Here is an 18,178-nt window from a genome sequence, read left to right on the forward strand (position 1 = left end):
CCCCCCCCCCCCCCCCCCGCGTTTAGTCTCACACGACCGTCTCTGACCGAGCTGGCGGTTTTAGATTCCGAGTCGGGAGGTAGAGCTTAGTAACCTGCTGGAACGCCAGGGCTGGTCGGTAGCCGGTGTCCAGGGGCCAGGCCCCCTGAGGCGGGCACCGGTGTGGCACACGGGCCCCACGCCCTCGGGAAGGAGGACCCGAGTTACTGCATGACTGGTGGAGGCAGGAGAGCTGTAGTATCTGCTCTTTGAAGGAGCTGTTTCTGCACTCAACAGACCTGGGGTGGGGGTGCGCCCTTGGTTTATCCCCCCTGTTCTAGTCAGCCGCCTGCCAGGTGCTGGGACCTCGATGGTGGCCAAGAAATCCGGAGGGCTGGGTGGGTAGGTGGGTGAGAGGCGTGCTGGGGAAGGGAACCTATGACTTAGGGCCATGGTGAGGTCTCAGAAGATTCCAGAAAGAGAGCACTGCTGGAGGGTGGTCTCCTGCCGGAGGGTGGAGGGGGGCCAGGCCTGCGCCGTAGCTCCCTGGACGTCTGTAATCAGGCGGTGGGAGGTGGGTGCCCCGGGCACTTGGGTGAAGACTGAGTTCCCAGCACAGACGTGGTGTGGGCATCTCCAGAGCTGGGTCTGCTCAGTGGCCGGTGAGGGTGTGCCTGCGTGTGCCCGTGGAATCCGAGGGAGCGTGTCGGGAGTGACATGTGTGACTGCCCTGCTTTTCCACTGCCCTGGAGTGCCGAGGCGAACGGGGTGTTCTTTGTGACTTTCAGTAGTTTTTTAACTAGGGAATTAGATCGGAGTGGCCACAAGGCATTCTGCTTACTGTGGGTTCAGCGGGAAGCCACCTTTCACTTGCTGTAGGTCACAGTGATTACCGTCACGTGGACTCGCCCCGGTGCCCCGTGGGTGGTGGCGGCAGCAGCTCCTTCCCGTGGGAGGAGCGATGTGCCGGGAGGGTTTTCCACTCGGGCACCCTGGGGTCTCATTTGCCATTCTTTGCACAGGGGCACTGTTGGGGTGCTGAGGCCCCCCTTTCCACAGACCATGAGTTGCTTACCGCCCGTCGCCCTGTGGGGACGTGGCTCTGGTGTTGACTTCTCTGGTCCTCCTGCGAAGGTCGTAGGGGTCTTCGGAGAAACAGCCGGCAGGGGGTCTGCAGCTGTGGGGAAGGGTATTTTCTGAGGGGTGGGCTCACATGGTTGTGGAAGCTGGGGGGTCCTGGGACCCGTGTCTTCAAGTTGGAGTTGGGGAAAGCTTCTGGAATTCTCCATGTTGGAGGACCCGGGAACAAGGAGCCCATGTCTGAGGGCAGGAGAAAGTGGGTGTCTCAGCCTCCGGGAAAAGAGTAAATTTGCTGTTCCTCAGCCTGTTTTGTTCCGTGGGGGCCCCTGTGTGGGCGGGGTGCTGCCCAGTGGCCATGGGGGGGCGGATGGGCTTCTCTGTCGAGCCCATTCACATGCCAATCTCTGGAACACCCACCCGACACACACCCAGAAATGTCTACTGGCTGCCTGGGCACCCTGAACCACGTCAAGGTGACACACGAGTCAACCACGACAGGCGTGCACAGTCCACGCACACGTCACAGCAGTCCCATGTGTCCCTCTGTGTGCTGGGCGGCCTGGAGACATCAGGGACCCAGGGTGCTCTGAAGGTCTTCAGAGCAAAACTCGTCACCTTCCAGAAGGCTCCATGGGCCTGCAGAGCCCACCTTGTGTGGGGGCTAAGACTCCACCCGCGAGTCTCCTCTGTACACCCGAGGGAGGTGATCCTGAAAACCAGCTCCTTAAAGGACACAGAGCAGCTCAGCTGTGGCCTGCGCAGGTCCATGAGGGTGGGAGCCCACCCTGACCACGCCTTACGGAGGGCACAGGGTTGTGGGGACACGGTTCCTCTCCCGCCCATCTCCTGCTGAGAATCCGGGTGTTTGAAACTGGTTGTAAAGGCTCCAGTGTGTATACAAGTGGTGCATGTTATTCGTATGTTCAGACGGTCCTCAACTCACAAGGGTTCGGCTTAGGGTTTTCCACTCTAACTTGTGCCCCAGGATCTGCGTTTGGTGAGTATGGTGCTTGGAGTTCCCACGCAGGGTCATCCTGAGGCCGGGCAGCCACGCGGTCCCCACACACTGACCACCGTTCTGTGCCCACATGGTCTGTTTGTCACTTCAGTACGGTGTTCGGTCAACTCCCCGGGATGTTCACCATCTCTGGTGAAGCAGGCTTCGTGGGCGGCGGTTCGGCCCATCCACGGGCTAATGGAGGTGTTACGGAATTTCAAGAAAGGCCAGGGAGTTTTGATAGGATATTTTTCACGTCAAATGGGCTTCTTGGGACGGAAACTGCATCATAAGTTGAGGAAAACGTGTACCACGCCCATCACCTCCTCTGCTGAGACAGGAAGGTGACCAGTGCTTCTGTCTAAATGAATTTCCCACCGGTTTCTCAGGTGAAACGGATGACATAGGTGCCCCCTGTCACTGTGCAGAGTAGGCACGGCATCTGATGAAGGGATCGCTGTGCTGGGGGCTGGCCAGGGGCCGCCCTCCGGCCTGTGCGACACGTGCAGCAAGCGCGTACTGTTTCTTTACGTTCACAGGACAGGTCTGGTCACAGCTGCTAGCGTGTGCTCTTGGGTGCGTAGTCCGCGGCCTCACCTGACACGTTAGGAGGGCACGCGCAGCCGGGACGTGGGTTAGCGTCCTAACAGAAAGACCTTTTCCTCAAAGGGAGCGATAGGAGCAGTCTTCTCGTCCTCGGTAAATAGGTAAATAGGCTCAGCGGGGGGTTCCTAGCGGGCGGGCGCGCACAGCACCGGGCCCAGGAAGCAGGAGGCCGTTTGTGCCGGTGTGCGGTTCTCTGTGCCCCGGGACCGAGAAGCAGCACCCCCACCGTCCTCGCCGGCCGTGCAGGACGATCCGTGTTTGTTCGGGGTGAGGACGGGCGGGCCTTGCCCAGCGCAGGCGCGCTCAGGAAGACCGTCCGGCCCCATGTCTCCGCTCGTGCTGGAAGTCGGCCCAGTTCTGGCCGCGGCGGGGCCTGGAGGGCTCGCCTCCCTGGCTCACACTGGCCTGTGGTCCCGACGCCACAGCGTGGATGAGGTTTACGGTGTGTTTCTTGCGGCTTAGTTCACGTGAGTCCAGCTCTAAAAGACTTCACAGATAGAAAAACAACAACTCATGAAGAAGTCCCTGTACCCGACCCTCCTGCTCCCTGTGGCCCCTCAGCTAAGATTGCTAAGTACATCTTTGCTCGTAAACGTTTCCAGCAAGGACTTGAGGGGCGCCTGGGTGGCTCAGTCGATTGAACGTCCTGCTTGATTTCAGCTCCCTCGTGATCCCAGGGTCGTGAGTTCGAGCCCTGCGTCGGGCTCCACGCTGAGCATGGAGCTGGCTTGGAGTTCTCTCTCCCTCTTCTCCCTTACGTGTGTGCTTTGCTCTCTCTAAAAGAAAGAAAAAAGGCCTTGGGTGGGTGTGGCAGGCCGTGGTGCGGATTTTCACAGTGGCTCCCTGCCTGCCTGTTTAGAAAAACTGCTAAAGCTGCAGAAACGTTGAGGGAGTGAGTAGTACCGTGGACCCCTGAGTGCCTTTCTGTCGTCAGCCGCTCGCTCCCCGTCTGCTTGTCCTGCTTTAACCAGACCGCCCGGCCGCCCCTGGCTCCGTGGCCCTTCGCCCCTCGTCCTCCGGGCCGGGCCTCCTGCGCATCCTGGGAATGTAAGGGTCAAGACCGGACAGTTAGCGTTGACGGGACCCTTGAGTACTAGGTGTAACGTAGGGTGTATGTACACGGCGTACCTGCCATCCCAGTGACGCCCTTCTGTCCCCTGCCCGGGACCGTGCGGGACATTCGGCCACGATGTCTCCCCGCCCACCCAGAACTGCTCCCCAGCCTGTTCTCAGAAAACAGCTCTCGTAAAAGGACCCTCAGTTGGTCTGGCCTGGTCTCCTCTACTTGGATTGCAGTGCATTTGACAGACTCCACCGCACACGGCTGTGTCCTTCCCCTGCGCCCCCAGGGGACACCTGCTGTCACTTTGTCCCGTTGTCCCGTCATTGTACTGGTGATACTTTGGGCACTTGTAAGGTGCCATTTTCTCTTCATAAGCGATTAAACTGGGGAGGTGCTTGGAGACCGGGTGTCTTGTCACTTCACAAGCGGGCACGGTGGTCTTGGTGCCCAGCTTTGCCGTGGTGGCTGCCAAGCGACAGGCCTGCAAGCCCATGGGTTCTGCTTTTGCTCGTCGGCCTTCCCTGTACTTATTCCACGTCCACGTGAGATCCTGGGGCGGCGAGAGGCTGGAGCGCATGACTGTCAATCACTTTGATTTTAAATCATCCCAGTTTGACAAGGAGGACCCCTCCCTCCCCCTTCAGGCTGGCCTCTGGGTCCTTTTGCCGTTTACCCCTAACTTGGTGCCACTTTGTGATGTCACAGGCTGTCCGAGGCTGACTCTGTCCCTTCTCTACCCCAGTTCTGGGACCGGCTGTTTTTCCAAGGAGCCCTGGCCCCTTTCCTGGGGAACAGTGTCTAGACACTGAGGCCCCCCACTGCCTGGGCCCTGCGGTGGACAGAGCGAGGGCTTGGGCGTGGTGGCCGAGTGCACCGCCTGGGGCCCTGGCCCCCTCTCCTGGTGGGCCCTGTCCCCCTGTGCCCCCTGCGACCCTGCCTCTGAGTGGTGCTGGCAGAGATGGGGGTGTTTTGTGACTTGTCCATCTCTTTACCTCCCTGAAGCTAAATTACCTTGTTCTTTTTCTTTTAATTTTTAAATTGTTTTTTAAATTTTTTTTTTTTAATTTAATATTGAGACAGAGAAAAACAGAGCGTGAGCAGGGGAGAGTCAGAGAGAGAAGGAGACACAGAATCTGAAGCAGGTTCCAGGCTCTGAACTGTCAGCACAGAGCCCGACGCGGGGCTCGAACTCACAGACCATGAGATCGTGACCTGAGCTGAAGTCGGTTGCTTAACTGACTGAGCCCCCCAGGTGCCCCTTAAGTTATTTTTTATTTGATAGCACATGTGAGAGAGGGAGAGAGAGAATCCCAAGCAGGATCCACACTCAGCACCCCTGACACAAGGCTCAATCCCCTGACCCTGAGCTGAAATCACAAGTCAGATGCTCCACAGACCGAGCCTCCCAGATGCCCCTGAGCAGAGTGGCCTGAGCTGGGCCTGGGCGTGGAGCTGACAGCGCGTCCGCAGTAGTGCCGTGGGACAACCCGCGACGGGTGAGCTTCCCTTTTAAAGACAGCAGGAGGCATCCAGGACGTGCAGGGCAGCAGAGTCCGGCTTCACAGGCCGTCCCCACGCGCCTCAGTCCCACCTAGCAGACGCAGTGAGCGTGGGTGACTGGCAGCCAGAGCCCTTCCCCCGCATCGTGATACGAGAGTGCTCACGCGGGGCGGGGGGCGCTCCCTGGCCCGCCTGCACGTGGGTGCTTGCAGTTCACGCCCGGGTGCGCCTGGAGCCTCCGGTGAGCTGCGTGGAGTCGCCACACACATCCTACACTTGCCCAGTGCGTCGCCCCGTCCTGCTCCAGGACGTGCCCCTCTCTCCGCGAGGTTCGGGCCACCGCTGCCCCCTTCCCATGGCAGATGGGCTCCCCGGTTCCAGAACTGCGCACCTGCGGAACCCGGCGGGTGGTCTTTCCCGTCTGGTTTCTGCTGGTCCGTGCGAGGTGGTTAAGACTCTGTGTGCCGCGTGCACAGCGCACTTGTTGAGTCTCCTGTTTGAGGCTCCCGGGCCTGGGTTCTCAGTGTTGAGGAGATGCCTGAGCGCGCTGGCCCAGCTGGAGGGTAGGTGGCACCGGAGGGTTGCGCCCTTGGGTGCTTCACGCCATGCGGGACGGTCCCCCAGGGCCCCTGCCGCCGGCATTTAGCCTCAGCAGCTGCCGTCATCTCGGTCACTCTGGCAGGTAAAGCGGTCGCCCCCTACGACTATAGCCTGCACTTCCTGGTGACCTGTGAGGTGCACAGAAGTCTTCCAAGTAAGCGTGTGTGTCTTCGGCCGAGGGGCGGGTCAGCTTGACAGGTGTGGACGTTTCTCACCCAAACGCGGGTTCTGATCGCCCGAGTTCCAGAGCTGTCAGCGGTGTGGGGCGTGAGCCCTCCCTGCTGTGGAGAGCGGCTGGGGCCGCGGGCGCCCTGAGGGACTGGAACCGGCTGATTCGGGGGGCCTCTCCCTGAGGTGTGCGTACCCTGGCTGGGGCCTCAGTCCCACGGGCCTGGCATTGCTGTGACCTGTGGTTCCAGAGAGGCTGTGCTGGTGGGTCGGCGGGCCTGGGCCGGTTGGGTGCGTGCCACCTCTCCCCTGGGGGGCTCCTCTACCCTGAAGGCGCCGCCTTTGTGCCCCGGGGCCTCTTGCAGGTGGGCCCGTGGGGCTGTGCGTGTGTCCTCCCTGGTGCCCCGCCTGCAGCCCGGCCCGGGAACTGCCGCCACTCTACCCTGGGGGCTGGGGGCCCAGGGAGGCTGTTGGTTGTGTGGTTCAGCGAGGACCCTGGGCCCCGCCCCGGCCTCCTGGGCAGGTGTCCACAGTGCACGGTCCTCACCGCCCGCTTGTCCTTCCCTGCAGCTTGTTCTCAGAACACGAACAGGACCTGTGAGGAGTGCCTGAAGAACGTCTCTGTAAGTAGACACCGCTGTCTCCGCGCCGGCATGGGGGCCTCGTGGGCGTGACAGCCCCCGCCGTCGGGTGTGCGGAGGGGTCTTTGTAACGGGAGTAATAACCCGTCTCGCGACCACTGAGACCCCACCTGAGCGTCGTCAGCGGGCGTGCTTGCCTGCTGACGCACGTGTCTGCAGTGTGACTCCGCTGGGCCCGTGGCTGGGAACACGTGTGAGCCGGGCGGCAGCGTTGGGCCTCCCTGAGGCTGGTGGGCTTGGTGTTGGGGGGACGGAGGGCAAGGGGAGCAGAGAAGGGTGGGCCCCGGGCTGGGCGTCACTTAGCATCCAGTCTGCAGCTGTGCACCTGTGGCTGGTGCTTTCACGTTGGTGTCACTAGAGCGTACAGGTCTCTAAGGGAGGGACAGGGACCGGGACTTTGTTTTGCACGTGGAACCCCAAGATGGGGCCCGGAGCGCCCTGGGAGTGCCCAGAGGCCCCGCCTGCCGCAGCGCCCGGTCAGGGCTGAGGAGCCCGTTTCCCTGCTGGCCCGCCCACGGGAGCGAGGATGTCCCCTCACCGCGAGCCATGGTCCTGAGGCTCTGTGTCCTGCCTTCTCTATCAGTGTCCTGGGCTGGGGTAGACGCTCCTCCCTCGGCTCCTCACGTGGGAACGGGGAGCGATGTGGGCCCTCAGCCCGGAGGGCCTCGAGCTCTGGGCTCAGACTGACCAGCTCACCAGAATCACAGGGAAGACGCGCAGCCAGATGTTCCCGTGCCGGCCCTGCGCGACCTTGAGCAGGCCCGCTGCTCCTGGAGGTCATCTCCACGCGGGCTGTGCTGGGATCTGACACACAGGCACGTGTGCGGCTGAGCGTCGGGGACCAGCAGAGGGGAATGCTGGAGAAAGTTCCCCACCGTGCGGGCCGGCAGGAGGGTGGTGGGGGAGGCTGGCAGTAGTGCTGCCGCTCGCTGTGTCGGGGTCCCTCTGTCCCCCGCGTGCCGGCCCAGTTCCGGAGCAGCCTCTGGGCTTTGATGCCTTCATCTGGGACTGTAGGGGAAGCTCCCTCCGGTCAGGTTTTATGAGGGTATTTTAGAGCCACGCAGCCCGTCCCCCCTTCCCTGGCAGCGGGGAACCCTGTGAGGCAGGTCAGGAGGGACGTGCCAGGTGGTTTCTGCCCTAGGACGCTGGTCACGTTTTCGGAAGGGAACTTGCTGACCGCCTGGCGGCGTGTTTGCTGGCTAAAGACTGAAGCGACTTGTTTCTGCAGCCTCAGACCTTGCCGCTGATAACGCTGAGCTTGCTCAGCGGTCTCTGCTCTTCGCGGGCGTGTTTTCCTGCTGGCGCGGCTCTTTAGTGGCAGGGGTCGCCGTCGGGAGTCCTCCCGGCCGCACAGTCTGCTGTCCTGCTTCGCTCTGGCTGCGGGAGCGCGTGCTCCGTGGCCTCGTCCGGTCCCACCCTTCCCTCTGCGGGAGGAGGCTGTGGGGGCGCACGTACCCCCATCCGCCTGAAGGCCTGCACCCGCTCTGGCCGCAGATGGGTCCCCTCAGAAATGCAGGGTGCGGGGGCCGCGGGCGGCGTGCCCACACGGGTCCTCGGGAACATGCAGGGTTCTAGAAGGACAGGTGGGGTCCTGGGAGGCAGAGGGCACAGTGCGTGTGCCCTGCCGGTGCCACCTGGATGCTCACCGGGGGCGCGTCAGTGCATTAAGCTGAGCTTCTGCGAGGGAGGCTTTGAGCCTTAGTCGCGTTGTCTTCGGGACGGGGTTGGAGGGACCGCAGGTGGGGTCTGTGCGCAGCGATCGCCACAGTGCAGAAGTCCACTAACAGACAGGTGCTGGGCTTGGTCCTGCCCCACCTCCTGCAGGCGACCCGGGGCAGGCCCTGCGGAGGAGGGGAGGGGACACGTGTTTGGGGAGGAATGTTCCGGGCACTGGGAGGAGGCTGTGCAAAGACCCTGGGCAGGGAGCTGCCTGGCAGCTTCCAGGACCCGCACGGAGGCTGAGCCAGGCAGGGTGCCTGAAGGAAGAGGGTTTGAGTACCTCAGCCCTGGTGGGCAAGCTGGGGCGGAGCTGCTGTGGCGGCGGGAAGGCACGCCTTCCGTCGGTCACCTGACGGGAGCAGCGACCTGCTTGGCCCGCATCCCGGGTCGTCTGGTGTTTACGCCACATTTCTGACGTCTGGCAAACGTTCCTCTTCCAGTGTCTGTGGTGCAGCACGAATAAGGCGTGCTTGGACTACCCCGTGCGCAGGGTGCTGCCTCCCAGCTCGCTCTGTGCACTGAGCTCTGCGCGCTGGGGCGTCTGCTGGGGTAAGTGTCCCGAAGCCGGAGGCGGGGAGAGCGGCCCGGGAGGGAAGGGGCTCCATCTGGGGACTGTGTTGTAGACGCCGCGGTGTGCCCTGCGAGCCTGGAGCCCTGCCAGGCCGCACGGTCAGCGCCCGCCTTCCGCGTGCCCGCCGTGGCTACACAGGCGCGCTCTGGGGACGGTAGCCCTTCGTGAGGTCCCACAGAGAGCGGTCCTGGCCCAGGGAGCCCTTGGCGTTCTGAGCGTGAACTGCAGAGGTGTGCTTATTTTTTAGTTTTTATTTTTATTGTTTTTTGAGAGTAATTTTTTAAAATATTTATTGATTTGTTTATTTTTGAGAGAGAGAGCACGCGTGCATGTGAGTTAGGGAGGGGTGGAAAGAGGGAGACACAGAATGGGAAGCAGGCTCCCAGCTGGCAGCACAGAGCGTGACGCGGGCACTCAAGCCCACGAACCGCGAGATCATGACCTGAGCTGAAATTAGCCGTTGACACTTAACTGACTGAGCCCCCCCGGTGCCCCCAGCGTGTTTTAAAGTTGAAACCTAACTCCAGATGTTAACATGTTTAGTCTCTCTTCCTGCCCTTGCGTAACGTAAGCACACGTGCGTACACACGCACACAGCGAGATTCTACACGAGTGCGCAGGTAGTCCTCACTCGGCAAAGCACACGGGCCATCCCTGCGCTCGCGGCCTGCCCCTGTTGAGGCCCCGCGGGGGGGCCGCGCACTGACCTGCCGCCCCCGGGTGGGCGCCCCTGCCCACTCTTCACGTAAAGAAAGCGGGGGCTGGTTCGTCAGACCCCGTTCGGGGCCGTCACGTGTCCTGGTTGTCTGTCTCACGGCTGCTCGGCGCCATGTGTCCACTCTGCTGCCGGGTGATCCGCGGGCCCCCGTGCTGCCGCGGACATGCTCGTGGGCGGCACGCCACTCACTCCCGCTGGACATGTGCCGAGCAGCGGGCGGGGAGCCCCCGAGTCTCAAGAGGCGCTCCCCCCGGCAGCGCGGGGCGCCAGTTGCCCCACGTCCCTGCCAGCGCTTGGGGTCGTCACTTCTGTCCGTCTGCAGGCGTGAGGTGGCATCTCTTGTGGTTTTAGTTAGCTCCTCCCTCCTGACTAACGATGCTGACCACCTTTCAGGTGGGGGGGCACTTTTGGTCATTGTCCTGTGAAATGAAATTCCCGCCTTAGGGCCATGGGGCTGGCCGGGCCCGGGGCAGTGTGCGGTTGGTGGGGACTCACCTTGGGGGAAGGGGACAGGAACTAGCCATGGTTCCCCTGGGTCTCAAGAGAACATGGGTTAATGGGCCCTGAGGGCCGGCGGGGGGCGGGGACAGGAAGGCCTGCTACCTGCCTGTCGGGGATAAGCGAGACCCCTACAGAGGACTGTCCGTTACGCGTCTGACTTGGTTTCCGCTCAGGTCGAGATGTCACGTAGCTCGTGGGTTCAAGCCCCGCGCTGATGGCGTGGAGCCTGCTTGGGGTTCTGTCTCCCTCGCTCTCTGCCCTTCCCCCACTCACACTTTCTGTCTCAAAAATAAATTAAAAAAGAAACTAAAGTGGCTGAACAAACCACACATGCCAGTGTGTAAGGCTTGTGGCCCTCCTGTGTTGCATGTGAGGGTCTGTGCGGGCCCGAGTGGGGTCCGAAGGGCCCCAGGCACTGGGCATCGGCCTTCCTCAGCCACCTGCCAAGCCCTGCCCCAGCCACCAGGAAGCCAGCGAGACTTGAGGAGAGCAGCTCTGTGTGGCGCAGAACTTTCTAACGTCAGTGCCGGGAACACTTGACCGTCCAGGGCTGGGTTCGTCTTGAAGCCTCTCCCAGGGCTGACTCAACGGGGTGGGTGAAAACCCGAGTTCTCTGGTTTGAGTTACTGGCTGGTTTACGTTTATAAATCCTTAGGAGAAGTTAAAGGAATTGTGAACCTTGTTTTAACTACTTGTTTGCCTCAGAAGTTGGGTCCTGACCGGTGATGATAAAATCCTTACTGCCGACCAGGAGCCGTCTGGAAGCCCTGGGTGGTGGCAGGGTCCCTGTATGTGGGCCTGCGATGGGGGAGGGGGGGTTCCCTGCTCCCACCTGACCCCCGGCTCCCCGCCCCCCGCTGGGATTTACAGTGAACTTCGAGGCACTGATCATCACCATGTCGGTGGTGGGGGGAGCCGTGCTGCTGGCCGTGGCCGTGTGCTGCTGCGCCTGCTGCTGCCGCAGGAAGAGGAGCCGGAAGCCGGATAAGGAGGAGGAGAAGGCCGCGCGGGAGCGTGAGGAGCGCAGGGTCCGCCAGGAGGAGAGGTGAACTCCCCGTTCGCTCCGGGAATCCAGCCCGCGTGCCCATGGGAAGCGACTCTTGCCATGGGTTGGGGGACAGGGCAAGGCAGGCGGGTCACCTGTCCCTGTCCGTGGAACAGGGTTGTGGCCCAGAGAGGTGCTGCCCCATCAGGCCAGCCGCCGCTGGGGGCCGAGGCCCGCCGGGTTTCTGCGCCGTCCCTGCAACCCGTGCGCCCCCAGGTCAGAACTGACGTTTGCACGTCCCGGCCTCCCTCAGAACCTGACGTGAGATTTTTCTTCACGTAAAAAGTGTTTTTAAAAATCATAGTCTCAGGCATTTGAATTTCTTCTGTTGAAACAAAGAATCAAAGGACGTGGCACAGAAGCAGGGTCCCCCTGCCTGGCGGCCAAGCTTGTCCCCACCCTGGTCTCTTCCTGGGAAATGAGGACAGGCTCCCAGCCTCTGTGCTGAAGGTACGTCATTTAACCTCACGTTATGTTCTGGTGCTAAATGAGATTTCTTTGTGTTTTTAGGAGAGCAGAGATGAAATCAAGACACGATGAAATCAGAAAAAAATACGGTAAGGATCGACCGTACGCGCGTCTCTTTTGGTTGGGAGTGGATCCCGGGCCGTGAGCGCCGCCTCCGGGGGGAGCGGCTGGTCCTAGTCCCCGTGGACCGAAGGCGCTAACTCCGTGCCGTGTCTGGAAAGATGAAGCCTTAGGCCGTTTTCTCTCAGCCGGATTCCTGACGCTGTTCGCCCATGGGGTGGAACCGGAGGGGCCCGCACGGCCTCCCGCGCCCTGGTGCCGCCAGGGCTCCCGCAGCCGACGGCGGCGCGCCTTTGGGGGAGTTGGCCGGGGCTCTCCGTGCCGCTCGGGTGGCCGTCTGGTTTCGGTTCTGGTTCGGAGGGATTTTGGGGGGAGACCAGGGTTTTGGTCTGTGAGAGCATTCACTCTGCCCCCGGGTCGAGTTGGCGCTCTGCTGATCGTCACACCTGCGGCTGCCATCCGCCTTCCCCGCTCTTGTTCAGGGCCGGTGGGGTGGCCGGAAGTGGCCGCACTGGGCCACGGGCGCTCTAGCTCTGGGCCACGGTGCTTCCGTGCCTGTTAGGTGCACCGGGCAGCGGGGCTCGAGGAGGAATCTGATCAGGAAAATTAAAAAATTTTTTTTCCTTTTTTTTTTTTTTTGAAAGTTTGTTTTGAGAGAGAGAGAAAATATTAAGTCGGCTCTGCACTGTCAGCACAGAGCCCAACGTGGGGCTCGAACCCACCGTCCTGAGATCATGACCTGAGCTGAAATCCAGTCGATGCTTAACCATCCGAGCCACCCAGGTGCCCCTCAAAATCTTCCTAACGTCCTCATTTTGAAGTTCTGTGTCTGTGCAGGGGACGCCGTGTTTCCTGGTATCCTAAGGTCCTGTGCGCTCAGACAGTCCGAAGCCTCAGCCCCCTCTGCTGGGGATGCTGGCTGTGCAGCTGACACAGCACCCCAGCACCCCCAGAGACCCAGCACCCTCAGCTCTCCCACCCAGCACCCCAGCGCCCCCACCCAGCTCCATGTGGGTGACATTCTGTCCTGCGATAGTGTTGGCACAGTGCCCTCTGCCAGGCGCAGGCTCGTGCCCAGGGAGCGCCCGCTGTCCTTGGCGTGGGCTCCTTGTTTCACAATACTGAAGTGCTGCAAGGAGCTTGCTGGCATCTGACTGATGTTAACGCAGAAGGCGAGAGCTGTGTAGGTGTGTGCACTCACGCAGACTCACGCCATGGTGCTGGGTTGCAGCACACAGGAGCTCTCAAAGTCTGCCCCTCTGCAGTGTGCCACCTGGCCGCCGTGCACGAGGCTCCCGGCGCAGGGGCGTTCCCCGTGACCCCGACCCCAGGCCCATGGCGCCTTGTTTCGGTGGTGAGCTAGGCCCTGAATTGCACTCTGGAAGCCAGCTTGTGCCTGTTTCTAGAAAGCCCATCGAACGGACCGGATACAGCCGGGTGGAAGAATTCCCGGGCGCCCCCAGTGGGGGGCGGGACAGGCTCGCGCACCGGCCCGGGGAACACCCTTCTCTTGGTTTCAGAAGGCGCCCGGTTTCCAGTCACCACACAGCCTTTCCCCTTCAAACCAGGAGGGGAGCTGGGGGCTGCTCTGTTGGGCCTGTGTGTGTGGCCTCTGAGCGCCCATTACCTGAAGCACCTGGGCTTCCTCCCGAGGCCCCGGCACGCCGTCCCCCTCGGCCGGGCAGCCCTCCTGCCCCCGCCGCGTTCACCTGCAGCACGTACACCCGGTGTGGTGGCTCCAGAAAAGCGTGGGTGACACGGGTTTTAAAGTGTGGGAGAGGCTGTGCTCTGCTGCAGAGGAAACTCCTAGTCCTGGGCGTTTAGCCTCAAACACTTACGTTATGACTTAAGTACGTTGTGTTGGCCACGTCAGCGCACTCGGTGGTGGCGAGGCCGACGGTCACCTCGGCTCGTAGCCCTGATTCTAAGGACACTTAAAGTAAGGTGGTTTTGTTAATTTCTGCATAATATTAACCAGCTACTGTGGGGAGAAATAGTGGCTTGAGGTTTCTTAATTTCTCTTTGAGAGAATGAGCAAACAAGTCTTTATTTCTTCAGGTCTGTTTTTCTTAGAATGATTTTTTTCTGGTAAATTTTATTTCAATTTTAAAGTCACCTGTGGTTTGACTTTCAAAGAGGTGAAGTGTAGGGGCGCCCGAGGGGCTCAGTAGGTGAAGCATCTGGCCCTTGATCTCAGGTCATGATCTCACAGTTAGTGGGATCGACCCCCTTGGGATTCTCCCTCCCAAAATAAATAAATTTCTAAAAGTAGTTTAAAAAGAAAAAAAAAGGTGAAGCGTTGTGCTGAACGTGCTCCGAGCGCTGTGTTCCTTGGGGCCCAGCGCGTGTTCACGAGCAAGGACTTGCCCCACGTCCCTGGACTTGGTGTCCCGCTGCGTGAGCCCACTCGTAAGCGGCTCTGTGTCGTTCCAGGTCTGTTTAAAGAGGAAAACCCGTACGCCAGGTTCGAGAACAACTGAGCCGTGCAGCCATCGTGCCCAGCAGTCCCCGAGCAGCACGGGAAGCCGCCGGGGGACCACGGCGCCGTCCCGCAGGCCCGCGAGCTTCCGTTCCTCTTCTCTATCTGTATTTAGTCACCGGAGACACGAAGCCCGTCGGGGTCGGTTTTGCTTGTGTTGTTCCTTCCAGGAGGCAGAGCCCATGCCTCACAGCCCCGCTCCGCTGGGGAGTCCAGTGCAGGCGGGCGGTCTACACCGCTGGCCCCGGCGTCCATCCCGCCTTCTGTCCCCACAGCGCGCGCCTGGTGTCCCTGTGCCCAACAGCGGGCTGCACGCAGCGGGGGCGAAGGGCCCCATCACCGCCGCCCCCGTAACCCGGCCCGCGGCCCTGTGCCATGCGTGGCAGCCTCCCGGGGAGCCAGGCACCCGCACGCGGTGTGCGGGGACGGGCCTCCTGCCCCCGCTGCTCTGAGCGGCATCGAAGCGCACTTAGACTCGCCTTAAGTCTGTTTTGTTTTCTTCTATTCCGTTTCAAGTAAGTTTTGGAGTTCATTCTTCCACCAAAGGGGTTTCCCCCCAAAATTTTAATGTCAAAGTTCGGACCACTTATTGGACAATTTTTTTATTTTGATTTGTATTTTTACCAGAACATCAAGATTTTTTTCAATGAGAACTTGAGTAATAAATGAAGCTTTAGAGCAGCCTGCAAGGGCAGCCGGGGCCCCGGGGGGCCGTCACCGTCTCTCGCTTCTCAACCCTGTTGACAGCAGGTGTCGGGTCCTGTGTGCAGTCACACCAGGCTGTCCCTAGTCAGGCCATCTGCGCCGTGGTCACGGCGGGGGTGGGGGGACACGGGCCCCCAGGCTGTCCCCGAGGAGGGAGGCCACGCCCTGCAGGCCCCTCTGTGGGGCTCTGCCCACCGGGGAGGCAGGGCGTCCGGTGCCAGCGAGAGGGGTTCCCTCGTACTACACAGAGAGCCTGCTGACTGTCCTTGTCACTCGACCCCCAGCTTGGAGCCACACTGCTCTGGTTGGGACGTTGTCCGCGGCCTCCAGGCCACCCGCCGGGCCTTCCATTTTGGCTCCAGGCCTTTCAGAGCAACATCTGTGGCTTCAGTAAATGACCGTGTCCTTCCTGGCAGGGACAGTGGACCGCGGGGTAACCGTGAGAGCAGCCTCTCTTACTCTGAAAATAGTCCCGGTTGCCACACTGCTTTGGATGAGGAAGACTTAGCTTTGGGAACGTGAGTCAACAGGTACATAAAACAAGAGATGGATTTCCCTTTCGCACTTGTGACCGTGCTGTTGGGGACTGCTCTCCAGCGTGTCACAGGAAGTTCTCATACAGGTCAGCGTGACCCAACACGACCACAGCGCTTGACACCCCCCCGCCCCCCAGCCACGTTGACCCGTGCTGTGAGGTGACAACACAGTCCTGGAAGGGCCACAAGCTGAGACACTAACTACACACTCTTGAGTGTTATCTTCCTGACTTCTTGGGCATTTGATAGCGTTTTTGAAGTATTATGAAACATTCCTAAGCATTTTGTAGCCGCCTGAAGATTTTGACTTTCTACTGTTTATTCATAAAAGAATCTTTGTAGCAGACTTCGGCCTCCGTGTTAGTACAGTCACGTCCGTGACGGTGTGGGCTGTGCCTTGTTCCTGCGGCGCATTGAGTCCCTTCGGGGTACTGAGCCCACCCCAGGGTGTCTGGGAGGCTGTCCGGTCCTCGTGCTTTATAAATAGTCCTAGGAGCCGCCATGTATCATAGCCTCAAGGAGACCGTGACCTTCAGAGTGCCTTAATTGTAACCAGTTTCCAATAAGTGATTTAATACACGCTTTGTTGAGTCCGCTGTGTCCTCGAGTCTCATTTCTCCGTGGCGTTAGGGGGATGATCTGGGAGGCGGCGCGTAGACGCTACAGAGAGATGGTGACGGGTCCCAGGGTGTGTGAGCAGCCCGGGTTCAGTGTCACGGCCACGTCCTCAAGTTGTCCTCCCCCCTCCCCTGCTGGCTGCCCCCCCCCCCGCTGTCTGCTTGTCCAGAGAGCCCCACTACCCCCACCCCACAGCGCCTTCTGCTCCCCTGGAATCCGATAGAACTCTGGGAAAGCAGTTCTGGCTTTGAGCTTCGTGTACTTGGCTCGACTGTTGGTAGACTCCCTCCCCCGGGGCGGGGCCTCCGTGCCCGGCTCCTGGGGAGCGCCCACCCCCTTCTGAGGGGCTGCAAGGTGGCTGAGTCTCTGGGACGTCCTCTGTGCTGCAGGTCCGTGTTCCAGGGCCGTGGTCCCCACGGGAAGAGCGAGCCTGCCCCTGTGGCCGTCCTCAACCACAGGGCGACTCCAGGCTCTTCTGGGAAGCCTAGAATGGGGGAGTGTGAGGTGGAGATGCAGTCACGGGTGTCCCCCTGCCTGCCAGGTCCCTAGGCGTCCAGTCCAAGTGGGAAACTCCCTGGGCTTGCACTCGTCGGAGGTTCGAAGAGGCGCCTGGGGGGCTCAGTCGGTTAAGCATCCGACTTTGGCTCTCAGGTCATGATCTCATGGTCTGTGGGTTCGAGCCCTGTGTCGGGCTCTGTGTTAACAGTTTGGAGCCTGGAGCTGCTTCAGATTCTGTGTCTCCCTCTCTCTCTGACCCTCCCCTGCTCGTGCTTTTTGTCTCTTTCTCAAAAATTAACGTTAAAAATTTTTTCCTTAAAATAAGAAATAAAAAACCCCCACAATCGGATGGGCAAAATCCCATTCCCAACACTAGCCCTTCCGGAGCCAGTCGCGTCGCGGGGTTCCTGGCCGCGCCGGGGCCCCGCCTCCCCAGGGGCCTCGCCCGCCTCCGGTTGGGAGGCGCTGGTCCCCACTCCTGTCTGGGCGGCCTTGTGTGAGCGGTGGGTCCGGTTCCAGAAGTAGGATTCTGGGTCCCCGCGTCCGCGGCGCTAACTGAAGTGTTGGTAGGACCTGAGCTGCCCTCCTGACAGCACCCCCGCTCCAGGCAGGGTGACGTCTCGCAGGCGGGAAGGAGGGAAGGGATTCGGCCCAGTCCTCACGGAGCGGACGGCTGTCGGGCCGCGTGCCTGTGCGTGCGGTGCGGGCGGGGGGGGGGGGGCTCACTGAGCACAGGCCGCTGGTGCGCTGGCGTGGGCGAGGCTGCTGGGTCGGGCCCGCTGCCACAGGGGGTGTGGGCTCCCTGCCCCCCTCCGCCCATCCCCCATCCACACCCCCTTCCTGGCACACCTGCTCCAGCGCCCTCCGGACTGCCCTGCGTGTGGGTCGCTGACCCTGGTGACTGCACCGGTCAGGCCGTGGCTGATTCGGTAGCGGTTCTTGGCGCCTAACCCCACCCCCACCCCCGCCCGGGACAGGCAGGTGCCGGCGAGGCCCTGGACTTCCAGACAGACCATCGGTGGCCAGTCCTCGGCCCATACCTGCATGTCTCACGGTCGTCGCTGCCACCGGAGAGCTGACTCTGGCCACGGGTTCACTTCAAGGGCCAAGGGATGTGGCAGGAGCCACAGCTTTGGGGCGTGGAGCCCTTACAGGGTCCCCTGGTACAAAGGTGTCTGGCCAGGCCTGCCGGGCGCAGGCGGCACAGACTCCCACGTGGGTTGCTGGGAGTGGGTGAGGGCACAGTCTTGCCACGCCCCATCCCAGTCCCATGTATTCTACGGGGGACACAGCCCCCCAGAATGGCAGCGTGTCTGGTGCCTTGGGGTCCAGAGACATTTCCGCGCCAGCAGGGCTTTCCTCCCGCAGGGCTGTGCCTCCAGCCGGCCTGGGGGAGGGGGCATGACGCCGCCACCTCTCCTCCATGCCACTGGCGGGAGCTGGTCAGTGAGTGCACGGGCCTGGGCATGCCCCCCCCAACTGGGCCCACATCTGGCACGTCTGGGGTCAGGAGCTGCGTTCACACCAGCCGATTCCATCTCGACACCTCTGCCCCTTCTCCTTGGAGCCAGGGGGAGGCTCCAGGGTGGTCCCTCCCCCGCACAGAGCAGACGCCGACCCCACGGG

General features: G+C 61.4%; 1 protein-coding gene across 1 annotated transcript in view; it reads left to right on the forward strand.

The window, feature by feature from the left end:
- The window catches only part of LOC120248665 (PTTG1 interacting protein), a 16,791-nt gene extending 757 nt beyond the window's left edge, over positions 1–16,034 (forward strand). The window contains exons 2-6 of the mRNA XM_039257097.1: positions 6,564–6,616; positions 8,794–8,902; positions 11,014–11,188; positions 11,699–11,745; positions 14,150–16,034. Coding sequence (XP_039113028.1) covers positions 6,564–6,616; positions 8,794–8,902; positions 11,014–11,188; positions 11,699–11,745; positions 14,150–14,196 — 431 coding nt within the window. The 3' untranslated portion in view covers positions 14,197–16,034. The remainder of the gene's footprint in view (positions 1–6,563; positions 6,617–8,793; positions 8,903–11,013; positions 11,189–11,698; positions 11,746–14,149) is intronic.
- The last annotated feature ends 2,144 nt before the right edge of the window (positions 16,035–18,178 follow it).

Source organism: Hyaena hyaena, unplaced genomic scaffold (genome assembly GCF_003009895.1).
Source record: "Hyaena hyaena isolate Hyena2069 unplaced genomic scaffold, ASM300989v1 scaffold_600, whole genome shotgun sequence".
Taxonomy (NCBI): domain Eukaryota; kingdom Metazoa; phylum Chordata; class Mammalia; order Carnivora; family Hyaenidae; genus Hyaena; species Hyaena hyaena.